Source organism: Choloepus didactylus, chromosome 1, assembly GCF_015220235.1.
Source record: "Choloepus didactylus isolate mChoDid1 chromosome 1, mChoDid1.pri, whole genome shotgun sequence".
In the NCBI taxonomy this organism is placed as follows: domain Eukaryota; kingdom Metazoa; phylum Chordata; class Mammalia; order Pilosa; family Megalonychidae; genus Choloepus; species Choloepus didactylus.
In genome coordinates, this window is record NC_051307.1 from 153,435,342 (window position 1) to 153,449,540 (window position 14,199).

The 14,199-nt window shown below is 36.3% G+C and overlaps 1 protein-coding gene across 4 annotated transcripts in view; it reads left to right on the forward strand.

The window, feature by feature from the left end:
* The window catches only part of ATR (ATR serine/threonine kinase), a 133,905-nt gene that overhangs the window by 86,893 nt on the left and 32,813 nt on the right, over positions 1-14,199 (forward strand). For 3 of the 4 annotated variants that reach the window (XM_037843422.1, XM_037843438.1, XM_037843444.1), the window contains 8 exons: positions 376-554; positions 3,539-3,703; positions 4,747-4,838; positions 7,308-7,399; positions 9,329-9,506; positions 10,883-11,062; positions 11,510-11,669; positions 13,988-14,167. In XM_037843422.1, the coding sequence (XP_037699350.1) occupies positions 376-554; positions 3,539-3,703; positions 4,747-4,838; positions 7,308-7,399; positions 9,329-9,506; positions 10,883-11,062; positions 11,510-11,669; positions 13,988-14,167 (1,226 nt within the window). The remainder of the gene's footprint in view (positions 1-375; positions 555-3,538; positions 3,704-4,746; positions 4,839-7,307; positions 7,400-9,328; positions 9,507-10,882; positions 11,063-11,509; positions 11,670-13,987; positions 14,168-14,199) is intronic. The other variant, XM_037843431.1, reaches the window with a different exon arrangement.

A 14,199-nucleotide genomic window follows, 5' to 3' on the forward strand; every position in this document is an offset into this window, starting at 1 on the left:
ATTTTTATCATTATCAATAATAAATAATAGCTCATCTTTGTGTCTTTTCAAATTTTAATGTAGATTTGTATTTAATCCTCATAACAACATTGTAAGGAAGGCAGGGCAGGTACTAATATTTCTCTTTTATAGATTCAGGAACAGAAACTCAAATAACTTAAATGGCTGTCCAAGGTAGGCTAAGTAATAATGGTAGAATTGGAGCAGGAACCCTCTGAGGAATCATCCTGTTGATAGTTACATCCCAAATATTATACCCTGCTACATTTAGATTAATTTATTTAGTGAAATAGATTGAATTTAAATGCTTAAAATGACACTTTAAAATTTTATCTTACAAGTCTTTAATTACTCAACTGTCTTTTTCTAATCTAGTGTCTACTATGGATTATGAAGACTATCAGAGTGTAACTTGTTTTCTAGACCTCATACCTCAGGATACTCTGGCAGTAGCTTCCTTTCGCTCCAAAGCATACACACGAGCTGTGATGCACTTTGAATCATTTATTACAGAAAAGAAGCAAAATATTCAAGAGCATCTTGGATTTTTACAGGTTTGAAATTAATATAGTGAATTTATTAATGATGATTGACATTGCCAGTCATTTATGTTTACATTTGTTCATTTTATTGAGCATATTTTGTGTGTTAGACACTATGCTGGGCACTAGATATTTGCAAGCACTTCAGAAGCTTACAGACTAGTGGGGAGAGATAAACATCAAGTAAGTGTAATAAGATCTTAAGTACAATAATATGAATATGTTCTGAGAAAGGACACTTAACCATCCTCTATATGGGGTGGGATGGGCGATGGGGATGGGTGAGCTGGGGGGTCAGGAAGGGCTTCTTAGAGATGCTGTCTAAGCTGGGTCTTTAAAGAATGAATAACAGATAGTTAAAGGAAGGAAGTAAGACATTCCAAGCAGAGGCATCCCTATTGGGTTGGGAAAGAGCATGGTATGTACTGTGAAGTAAAATATCAGCCTTGGAATGGCAGAGAAAAGATGGCTATTTGGGAAAGTAAAGATCATGAATCATAGAGGACTTTTGAAGTTATCTAAGGAACTGCGAGAGTTTGAATCAGTGAAGTGCGAATGGTCAGAATGTCATTTGGCTAAATGGTTGTGGTGTTGTGGGGGAAGGGCTGTGTCCTAGTTTGCTAATGCTGCAGAATGCAAAACACCAGAGATGGATAGGCTTTTATAAAACGGGTTTTTTTTCACTACACAGTTACAGTCTTAAGGCCACAAAGCGTCCAAGGTAACACCTCAGCAATCGGGTACCTTCACCAGAGGATGGCCAATGGCGTCCAGAAAACCTCTGTTAGCTGGGAAGGCACGTGGCTGGCGTCTGCTCCAAAGTTCTGGGTTCAAAATGGCTTTCTCCCAGGACGTTCCTCTCTAGCAAGCTTGCTCCTCTTCAAAACATCACTCCCAGCTGCACTCACTTCCCTCTCTCTGAGTCAGCTCATTTATATAGCTCCACTGATCAAGGCCCACCCTGAATGGGCGGGGCCACACCTCCATGGGAACATCTCATCAGAATCATCTCCCACAGCTGGGTGGGGCACACTCCAAGCAAATCTAACCAACACCAAAACGTCTGTCCCACAAGACCACAAAGATAATGGCATTTGGGGGACACAATACATTCAAACCGGCACAGGCTGTGATTCAAAGCAAAGAAGCCATTACTATTCTTCTAGTGAGAAGTGTGGGCCTGAATTTGGGAATGGTGGGTAGAGAGATGTGCTGATTATGTCAGGAATCAGGTAGGCAGTATACCTGAGGATCCTGGTGGGGGAAGAAAAAAAAAGTAAGGACTGGTGGGGCTAACACAATGGGATTAAATAAGAGATCAAGATTGGTAGGCTTTTTTTTAAGTCAAAAAGCAAAGTGTAACGAAGGAACTGGGAAATCAGTAGCTTGTTGTCTTAGGATGAATATTAGCCCTTTCCTGCGTTTGTGTTCCTCCTTATTTAGCTTCGAGTCTGTGGCTCATTATTAAACTCATTCCCTTACAAGCATGCTGAATTGCCCGCTCCTTCTCCTGCTGTGTTGTACTTATTTTGTAAAACTCCAAACCTGGATAAACTCACCAATCTGCTTTCCCAGTGTCTGCACATAAGAAATCAAACAGTGCTGGAGAAAAATCACATAATGTGATTTTTTCACTGTTTTCACTTTCAGTTCATGATTTCAAACATCAGAAGAACTCGAACATTGCCTTCAGTCCTTCCGTGTTTCTCTAGTAAATCAACTTCCCTACTCCTCAAGACGATTATTTCTTAACCTTTCTTCTTTTCCCAGCTTCTACCTAATATATTCTCAACTAATGATCTTGCTTAGCTGTTCATTCAGAAGACAGAAGCGAAATCTCTCCCAACTCTGCATATGCACCCATGTTCTTTTTCTTCCTTCTTGTTACTATTACTAAGGAAATATCCCTTCCTGTCAAAATCCAGTCTTTCTACTTGTGATCTTGATTTCAAGGATTCTTCACCTTCAAATAGTCCTTTCTCTGGTATTATTTTCTCATCTTCAGCTAGAGTATTCCCATTAAAGAAAAAAAAATTCCCTTTATCTTGTATTCTTCTTTAGCTACTCCTATTACCCTGTTTGCCTTCACAATCAAAAGTTATTGAAAGAATTGTCTACCTTCCCAGCATTCACCTCCATTCCTCCCATTCACTTTGCCCATTTCAACAAGGCTTCCCTTTCTACACTAAACTGACACTGCTCTTGCTAGAGGAATCAATGGCTTCCATATTAACAAGTCCAATAAATATCACTCAGTCCTCATTTTCTTAATCTTACAGCATCATTTGCCTACTTTTTCTTTTTAAGATACTCACTTTTCTCCCACAGCTTCCAGGTTTCTTCAGACTTTTCTGATTTCTCCTCACAGTTTCATTTGCTGGCTCTTCCTTGTTAATAAATGTGGAACAACTCTAGTCCCCTTCCTCAGTCCATTTTCCTTCTAGCTTCTGTTTCCTAGATCATTTTTCAGCCTTTGAGCCCAGGCTTCATATCTTGTTCTTCTTGAAGACATCTCAATACCAGTATATCTAGCATTCTTTGAAATTTGCTCTCTAGCTACTTGTTAAATTGTAATTGGAAAGTTATCACTTCTGTTTATATATGTTATATTCCACAATAAAAAATATGATTAAAAATGCTTACTTACAAAAAAAGTTTAAAAATTTTAAAATGCAATAAAACACTTGTAATATAAACTATACTTAACAGAATTTATTATCACTAGATTCAAAGAGAGTTTCAGGATCTTGAGATTCTTTACAGCCTTCATTATCAATAACAGTTACTAGTACAGATTTGTGTTTAAGTGGAATCAGTTTTGAGGTTAATAGAATGCCAAGGGATCATTTGTAATCTTAAGTGAGTCTGCATTGAAGCATACTTAGTGTTGCTTTGAGGAAAAAAATTATGGTATGCTACTTTCACATATGGTTTTATATTTTTATTCCAATTTTGTTTTTCCCCTGTTTAATTGTTTTTTAATTGGCTGAACAAAGAAATTGTATGCTGCTATGCATGAACCAGATGGAGTGGCTGGAGTAAGTGCAATTCGAAAGGCGGAACCATCTCTAAAAGAACAGATCCTTGAACATGAAAGCATTGGCCTACTGAGGGATGCCACTGCTTGTTATGACAGGGCTATTCAGCAAGAACCAGATCAGGTAATAAGTGAAAAACAACATAATGAATAGATCCCTGAACTAGGAACTCTAGAAACTTTTGTTTCAGTACTGTCCTGGTATGTCTGGAAAATATTTAACCTTCTCTGATCTTGAGTTTCCTGATGGATAAAATTAGAAAATTGTGCTAAACAGTCTCAAAGGGTTCCTCCAATGCCAACTTTCTATGACCTTAAAAATCCTCAAAATGAATGAAATTTGTGAAGGCATATATTTATATTAAACTGTGTATAATAATTAAAATTTATATAATTTTAGTTTGCTACTAAAAGTATAAGACATGCATCAGTTTTTTTAGAAAGCCTGAGACACTTTTTTGGTTGTCATAGCCCCTCTCACCCCTACTCATCTGCCTGCAAATCTTTGAAATGCTCCCTTAAAATCACTGAGCTACAGTTTACTAGTGGGGGCATATTAGATAGCACTTGTCTATTGAAACAGGAAAGGGGTTTAGAATCATTGACATAATCTTGGCTTCAATTCTTTCTAATCTTGGGTTGTTGCTTTTTTCTTTTATTTGACGTTTACTCTGAAGTTCAAAGTACGATCTTTGATTTTCACAATCTTGTTTTCAATGTCAATGAATATTGCATAAGTCTTTTTAACTTTTTAGTTACCAACACCCAAAATCCATATGAATAATGTTGTGACCTTTGAGTTTAAATTTTTATTTGAAAAATAATATGACAAATAATCTTTAAGCAAAACATTAAAGAGTACTTGTTATTTTTCTATTTGGTTGAACTGAAAATTAGACCAAATCTGGTAAAAAAAAAAAAAATAATAATAAATTCAATCAAGATTTATAAGGTTGTCTTGCGTTTTTTTTTTTTTTTTTTTTAATTTCAAATATATTAAGACAGTGGTGGGGGCTCTGCCATGTAGCCAAGCAAGTCAACTGCTAAACTAAGAAAGGTTGGAAAAATGAGGTAGATGGTATTTTGTAATGATACAAGTTGAACTATTGTTGTACCTAATATATATTGAATAATAATTGACATTTTAAATATTTTTTAAACTTCTAGATCATTCATTATCATGGAGTAGTGAAGTCCATGTTAGGTCTTGGTCAACTATCTACTGTAATCACTCAGGTGAATGGAGTGCATGCTAGCAGGTAATATTTCACAAGGCATGATTTTCTTTGGTTGTATCTGGGTGGGAATTTTCAATTAGTTAATGTTTACTAAAGAAATATTAGGTATTTTTCATGAGGGTTGGAGATAAGCATCAAAAAATATTTTTTCTCCTTTCTCATTTATATAAACATTCAATAACTTATATTCTGTCCAAAGTGTCATCCTTGAATTAGTTTGGCTTTAAGGCAGGGACATTTCAGAGTCTACCTGCTGTTAGTGAGACTCATATGGGTACTTTCTCGGCCTCCAAAGGGCATCTAAGCTCTGCCTACAGTATCAGCACCATTTGTTTTCTGTGTTGGGAAGGGGAGAGCTTTGTGTCTGATTTATGGAATACCACTCTAAACTGTGAGAGTTGATTTTCCCTAAAGGATTGATAAAAATGAAAGCAGCTTTCCTTCCCAAAAGAAAATGGGTATGTTATAGCAAACTAATATATGCATTAAAATAGCCATGCTATATTTACTGTGGCAAAGGTTAAGGCTGAACATTTTGGAGAATGACTATAGTGTTGACTCTACTCTCAAAGCTTCTTTGCTCTGAGAACAAAACCCCTATTCCTTAATATATTCACCAGACTCTGACTGTTCTCGGTAGTGAGATCTGATCAACAAGGAATGGCATCTCAGTTAATCAAGGAACACATAGGCTGCTGTGTTTAGTTAGACCATTCTGAAGGCAGCTTCTTCTAAGTACAGTTTATGTAAGTTCCAGTCTCTAATTCATAAAAATCATGATTCTAAAGTGTCTTGAGAGCAGAGAAGCTCTTTACTGGTCAGACAGTATCACAATAGTGGAATTTATGAAAGGTTGGGGGAAACTGCAGAAGCAGGAAAAGAATGGTTTTATGTTGTAGATCATCTCTCCAGATTAGTTGAGAGACTTTATGAGCAAAGAGATAGCAGGAACTGGGGAAAGCTTATTAAGGCTCAAGCTGAAGTGCTCAGCTAGGCTTTCAAGTTTTCTTATGACACCCTAGACAGTAGACTCTCCTTGTCTTTTCTTTGGGTCTGGGATACAAAGAGTCTCCCTGTTCTTTGGGTTGTGACAAGACAACTGTCAGTATTCAAGGAAGGGATGCTGTGTCATATGGGAGTATGTGGTCATTGAGTGGGCATGTTTTCTTTGGGCAAATCTTTGTTTGTATTTAAACAAATATTTCTCCAAAATTAACTGTGCTTAATCTACACAGTCACTGTTTTTAATGAACCCATTTGTGTGGTAAAATTCTTAAAGCCTCATCCTCATTGCCGTTGCCATTTAGGGACTTCTTGGTACAATGCTTGATGTGACACATCCTCTCTAGATACCCATTTGCTCACTTACTCATTCTACTCTGACTTTTATCCTGAAAATTTGAATATTTTGGCTTCTGATGATAAACTTACAAAGTCATTCAAAGTTGGACTTCTGAAATTGGATTTCTGTTGTATTTCTTTTAGCCATATTCTAAATTGATTTTGTTGGTGCTTATTTAGGAATTAAACAGTACTCAATATTTATATTGTTATATTTTTAAAAAAGTAAAAATGGTTCATTTTTAATGTATGCTTTATGTGATTTTACTATAGAACAAGCAAAGAGGGCTTGTAAGGGAGGTTGACCTGGGTATCTATTCCAGCCTCTCTGAGTCTGTTTCTTTTCTTAATAAAATGGGGACAATAAAATGTGCCTTTCAGTGTTATTAGATAATTAAATGGAAAAATGTGGCTAGTTATATACATTCTATATAGCAGGTATCAAAATAGTATAATTATAAAGAAAAAACATGGAGAAAGTCTAGCTGCTTCTGTGCCCATCATGGTATCTCATAAGTAGAATGCTTAGGAAAAAATAATCGGACTATATCAGACTGGTTTTTCAAATCCAGATTTTAAAGTGACTGAAAATATTGAAAGAATAGGTATATATTTTAGATAGCTAGTTTTGTATTCTTTGTTATGTCATTGATACATCGTTTGTAACTTTCTTATGAACTTGGTGTCAAGTGTCCAGTGCACCCTCCTGAACTGCTCCTGACCCACCCCACCAGCTCCTATATTTTTGTCTCTAAATTTCATTTAAAATCCTCAGTTATTATAGTTGCTTACCTCTGAATACACAAGCCTTCAGTTGGCTTTTTTCTTCTTTGCCCTTTGTTCAAGTTAAGCATGCAGCTAATCTTCCAATTGGATTTTGTAATTGTCTAGTTATTAACTGTGCTCTAATGTGGCACAATTTAATTTGTCAAGGAATGACATTTTTAAATGGCTCTATTATAAATAATTATTGAAAAATTGTTTTGGGGCAATGGGAAGATTAAAATTTTCTGGGTAGAGATAATTATTTTATATCTGAATTCAAAACACAGTATAAATACCAATACAATAAATAGAGCACATGTATAAATCTTTAAATGACATCTTAATTTAAATAAAAGTTTAGTTGATGTGTGTTTCTTTTGATAGGTCTGAATGGACAGATGAATTAAACACTTACAGAGTGGAAGCAGCTTGGAAATTGTCACAGTGGAATTTGGTAGAAAACTATTTGGCTGCAGGTAAAATTACTTCTTAAAATGTAAGCAGCTTTAACATGCCGTAAATATTCAGAATAAGTAGGTGACCAACGTTCATGATTAATCCTTTCAGCCTATTTAATGATTGACTTGTTTAATTGTGTAAAGAAGAATGAAACCATCTATTCACTATTTCTCCTGAGCATTTTACCAAATGAAATAGAGCCGGCTCTTGAACTTAGCTATCATAACACTCCTTGACTCTTTTAAGTTTATGAATTCTTCTTTATGGTCAACCAGTGTCTTCTTTATATCCTTCAGCTCTTTTGCTATATCTTCCTTCATTTCATCAAATTTATTTAGCGTTAGTTGCCTCCACTCCTGTGTCTCAGCTGAGCTATTAGTTTGTTCCTTTGGCTGGTCCATGTTTTCATGTTTCCTGGTATGGCTTGTTATCTTAAGTTGTCTAGGCATCTGATTTTCTTGATTAGTTTATTTTGGAGTTTGTTTTCTGTCTTTTACCTAGTGGTTTTCTTGTTGGTTGGCTTTGTTCTCTGGCCTCTGTTATTCAGTTCAACTTATTCTAGACCTCTAACTTAGATTCTATTTAGTTGATCAGAATTTTTCCCCTCTTGTTTTTTCTGTTTCTTGCTCTGCCTCTATGTAACCTTTTTGTGAGTGGGTCTCCTCAGATATGGACCCTAGTCAGATTTTCCCAGTCTAGTGAGGCCCAGGTCTCATTGGGAGGGTATGGAGTTTTCCTGAGAATGAGACCCTCCTATGAGGCCTTTAGGATTGATGCTTTTCCTCTCCTGTACAGCAGGTGGCACTGGCCAGCCCGCAGCTCCCCCACCAGTGTAAGGAGGTATGGAGCCTTTAGTTCTCCTGGTGACTCTGATCCTGTCAGGGGCGTGGCTGACTGAAGCCGGAATCTGAATTCCAGCCCCTGGGGTCTGAATTCCCAGAAGGAAGACTGCCAGTTGAGCTGGACCTCCCTCCACTCTCCCAATCCTCAGAATTCCAGTTGTCTCTCAAGGGCACTATTCCCTTCTCCCCCCTCCTCTTTGGGGCCTCTCCAGGTAGATTTCTTGGTCAGCCTGAGTTGCCAATTAAAGACGGGGGTGGAGGCCTTCAGTAGTGAATACGGAATTCAAAGACACTGTGGGTACTCTGTCTCCCCCAAGCCCAGCCTAGTCCCTCAACCTGGGCTTTCCGATAGAAAATAACCACATATATTACTTTTAGATTTAAAAAAAAAAAAAAAATAGAAAAGAAATCAAGAAAAAGAAAAAAGCTGGAAAAAAAAAAAAAAAAAAGAGTCTCTCTTAAAAGTCTTTCCCCAGCCTGGAAGTTTTGTCAGTGTCAGAATAGAGCATTTAAAGATATGCTTTGGGCTATTGTCTGATAGTTACTCTCCAACCGCTTCCTTTCCACCCCTGCTGGGGGCTATTGAAATGCAAAAAGATGAGGGATCAGTGAGAAGCCAGAAGGGACAAAATGTAAGGGAAAAAAAATGGCGGGAATGGGTGCCCGCTTTTACGTGCCCCCACTTCTTGGAGCTCAGCCCTTCTTTAGCACCCCAGCTCCCAAAGTTAGTTAATTAATTTGTTAATTAATTCTGCAGTTGAGGCTGGGTTGAGCCTCCCTTCTTGCCCTCAGCAGATTGCTGTTTTTTGTTTTTTTTTTTCCCCCCTTTCAGGGAGCCGGCAGCAAGACAGTCTGTGAGGTCTGGGTGGGGAGGGGCGCCAGACCCCTGGTCCGGGGAACTTACAATGTTCGCTGCGATCCCAGCTTTTCCTCCAATTCCAAACTTGTGTCCAATGTGTGACTGGTTACTGGAGACCCCGAAAACACTGTTTCATATAGTTCTTGGGTAATTGCCAGCTGCTCTAGGGGAGAGACGAAATTCTGCTCCTCACCACTCCGCCATCTTGCCCCGCCCACTCCTTGACTCTTGAATTTGTTTTTCAGATGGGAAATCTACAACATGGAGTGTCAGACTAGGACAGCTATTGTTATCAGCCAAAAAAAGAGATACCACAGCTTTTTATGATACTTTGAAACTAGTGAGAACCGAACAAATTGTACCTCTTTCAGCTGCAAGCTTTGAAAGAGGCTCTTACCAACGAGGATATGAATATATTGTGAGGTATTTTGGGGTTTCTGTTTTTATATTACCAGTCCACAAATGTCATATGACAGACTTGGAATTTTTTTATTAGTATATAATTCTGTTAATACGTTTGGTACATCAGGCATAGCTATGCAAATTGACTCATTTTTTTTTTTTACCTCACAATCACCCTATATAGGTTTTTTTTTTTTAATATTTTTTTATTGTGAAATTTAACATATATACAGAACAGTGGTAACTTTCAAAGTATGATTTAACAAGTAGTTATATAGGTAATTTCAAAGAATGTTATGGGTTACAGTTCCACAGTTTCAGCTATTTCCTTATTGTGAAATACAAGATTTATACAGAAAGGTAATAATTTTCAAAGTACTATTTAACAATTAGCTATAGAGCAAATTTCAAAGACTGTTATGGGTTACAGTTCCACCATTTCAGTTGTGTCTTTCTAGCTATTCTAATACCCTAGCATCTATATATGGGGAAGGGGGCCTATATAGTTTTTAAAATATGTTCTAACATACATCCTTTTAATTGAAAAAACAATTTTGAGACTTCTGTAAACAATAACAAAATATCTTACGTTTGACCTCTTGTATTGTCATAGTCTACTTTTTATATTACTAACCTAAATAATCTTAGACAGCTAGTACTGTACCTGGCACATTGGCAGTCAGTACTTGTTGCAGCCCTTTCCGTCTTTTTTAGAAATGCATTTGACATTTGCCCCCCAAAAACAGGCCTTACATTACTAAAAAGGAATATTAACTCTTAGAGGTAAAGAAGAAAATAATGGTAAACATTTAAGGTCTGTTGGTTGACCTAAGGAAAATTATAAAACAAATGTTGAAATTGGGGGTATAATAAATTTAAAAAATAATTAAGTGATTTTTTTTTTAGTTGGAAGAAATCACTATTTTTTTGTCAGCACCTCTTATAATAACAGGTTCATGAAAACAGCAGTTGGACCTCTGAGTTTAATTCTGTTCTGTAGCTATTTAACTGCATCCTTCTGCCTTGAATAGGATCTCATAGCCACTGACCATGATACAAAGGGGAAAAAGCATTCTCAATGTATTACCATGTCCATTACACTTAGAAAAAAACAATTCAAAATGCATTCATGTCACAAAATTTTTTACTGGCATTGACTATGTCAGGCCCTCTAACAGTAACACAAGCAGTATATTTAGATATTTCATGTTGATTTCATGTTTACACCCAATTTGAAGATATAAATGGTACTAATTGTATACCAAGAATATACTTTATAATTCTTCCAAAGAAAACTGCTCATTTCAGTTTATTCCTGACTGATTTGTATGCTTTACATATGAGATTAATAAGGCTGAATGTGATAATGATTTAACATAGATTTTATCTATCTTTAGATTGCACATGTTGTGTGAGTTGGAGCATAGCATAAGAACACTTTTCCACCAGTCTCCAGGTGACACTTCTCAAGAAGATTCCCTAAACTGGGTAGCTCGACTAGAAATGACCCAAAATTCCTACCGAGCCAAGGAGCCCATCCTGGCCCTCCGGAGGGCCTTATTAAGCCTCAACAAAAGGTTTTTCACACTTCGTTTTTTTTTCATGTCCATTATCTTGAATGTAATATTATATTTTAATTTTATTTGGCAGTATTGATATTTTTAAATTTTCTGTCCAAATATATTTTTCTATTGTCAGTTGTCAAGGCTACACCATATAGTTGAAATGAACCTAGAACATAAGAATCACTTTTATATGCAATATGTCTTTTTTTAATGTTTAAAAACATATTTAGGGGAGGTAGTAAAATATATTAAGACGAAAGTCCTTATAGAATACAATAGATGAAAATGGAGCACTCTTAAAATTTTAAAACTAAAATTAGTGTTTTAAATAAATTCATCTTTAATTTCTTTGTAGTAGTTTCTTGAGAAGGTTCCATGTTGGGAAGAGATGTTTTAATTAAGATGTTTTAATATACTTATAAATGCCCCCCCCCCCTTTTTTTTGTCACATTCCTTTAGACCAGATTACAATGAAATGGTTGGAGAATGCTGGCTGCAGAGTGCCAGAGTAGCTAGAAAGGCTGGTCACCACCAGACAGCCTACAATGCTCTCCTTAATGCAGGAGAATCACGACTCGCTGAACTATATGTGGAAAGGGCAAAGTGGCTATGGTCCAAGGTAATGGCGAAGGGAACATCATCATGTATATATAAGTTATTATGGATTATGTACTTCCTGCCTACAAAGATCTGACTGAGAGAAGATCCCTAATCCAAATTCAGAACCTTCTTTTTCTGTTACCTTTTTCATCTGTTATCTACCATAGTCTGGAGAAACTGTGTCTTTCACTCCAAAGTCCCCAAATACCTTTCCATTGCAAGGCTGAAAATGCAATTCTTTGTTTTCATCTGTCTTCCATTTTTCTTTAGGGAAGTGACTAACACTTAGTTTTTACCTTCTGTGTGCATACAGGGTGTACTTATTAGGCACTTGATAAATATTGGTTAAATGAATATAACACTGTTCCTTGCTTATACCTTTGGCAAATAATTAATTCTGTGCAGATTCAAGATTCACTTCCAATCTAGCCTGCCAGGAAGGGCCTAGCTTCAGAATACAAGTTCCCAGCAATCCAAAAATTAAAGCTGTAGTAATGAGAAGGGAAGGGTTTAAATATCCAAACTACTTGCAAAGATTATGTCTCAGATTTAAATATCCATTATTTACATAACTCCTCATGCTTGCCACCAATTTGAAATCAGTAGTAGGCACAGAGTGTTCTGAAATTAACACTTAGCAACTGTAGTCGATGCCATTTGTGGTTATACCAACTTTGTGGTGGCTGAGAAAGGACAGTGGAAGATCTTTTTCCTTAATGGAAGGTGAAAATATTATTCAGCCTGCATTAGTCAATACCTGATCATTTTATGAGCTAATTAGTCTATGAATTGTAATACCTTAAAATTTAATTTGTCCAAAAGGTAGTTCATCATGTCAGACTCAATATTCATTTCTCCCACCATAGTCCCTATTTCTCTGAATAGGACTCTATCCCATCTACTCATCTAAGACAGAAATCTGGACATAATTTTGAATTCCTTCCCCTCCCTCACACTGCACATCCAATTGGAAACTTATTTTCCAGGGTTGCTATGATAAAACCATACAATGGGTTGGTTTAAAATACAGAAATTTATTTATTCATGGTTTTAGAGGCTAGAAGTCCAAAATCAAGGTGTCAGCAAGGCCATGCTTTTCTCTGAAATCTGTAGCATTCTGGTGCTGATTTGATAACAATCCTTGGGTTCCTTGGCTTGCATCTCTGCCTCCCATCACATGGCAGTCTCTCTCTTATATTTGTTTTTCTAATTTCTGCTCACTCTGGCTTCTACTAACTGTTCTAAATTTCTTCTCTTTATAAGGCCTTCAGTATTATGTATTAAGACCCACTCTGATTCAATATGGCCACAACTTAACTAATAATAGCTTCTTCAAAAGGTCCTATTTACAAATGTGTTCACACCCACAGGAACAATTTAAGATTAAGAAAGTGTTTTATTGGTATACGTGTTGCAATCTACCACAGAGACTAAATCTTTACTCTTCTGCTTTAGAAATATCTTTTGAATCCTTTCCCTCTTATTTATCTCTACTGCTTAATTCAAGCCCTTATGATTTATGGCCTTTAACTATGTTAGTCTTTTTTAGGAGCTCACCTTTACTCTATCTAGAGTCTGTAATCTTTCTAAAATACACACTGAATCATGTTGCTCCCCTGCTTAAAATCCTTCTAAGTATTCTTCATTCTGAACTCTAGAAAGTATATAAGGCCCTTTCTTATCAAGGCCTAGCCTGCCTCTTCATTTCATTTGTTACTACCTCATAACCTCTTTCGGCTTCAGCTAAAACCAGACTTGCCTTTCTTCCAGTTCAAGTTATTGTTCCTTCTACCTAAAATGCCCTTCACTAAATTCTCTGCCAGGAAAATCTCTCCTTACTCTTTAAAATCTAGTTCACATTTCACCTCATTTTGTAATCTTTCCTGATTCCTGCTCTCCCCTGTCTTCCAATATATCCACATGGATTTAGAGGACTCCCTTCTCTATTGTCTCTGATACCCATGTATACTCCTTATTTATGTCACTTAGCACATTGTGTTGTTAGTTTACACAGTCCATTTCTTAAGGAGACAATGAACTTCTTTAAGGCAGAGATCTTGACAAATTCATCTTTGTTTATCCCCAGTCACCTACACATATCTTGGTTGTAAAATGAATGAGTAAATGAGTAAATCATTTGAAGACTTCTGCATGAACTAAAGCAATGCCTTCTTTTTAAAATTTTACTCTATAGGAGGGAAATAAGAGAGATAAACATGAAATTACAAATGGATCTCTATATAAACAAAAGTGAATTTTAAATGCCAATAATTTTATTTTTCAGAAAATAGAAATATATTCTTAAAATAAAATATTTGTTGCCTTTGTATCTTTCAGGGTGATGTTCACCAGGCACTAATTGTTCTTCAAAAGGGTGTTGAGTTATGTTTTCCTGAGAATAAAACTCCAACTGAGAGTAAAAACATGTTAATTCATGGTCGAGCTATGCTACTAGTGGGCCGATTTATGGAAGAAACAGCAAACTTTGAAAGCAATGCAGTTATGAAAAAATATAAGGCAAGTATATTTATAATATAATTGCATTTAGA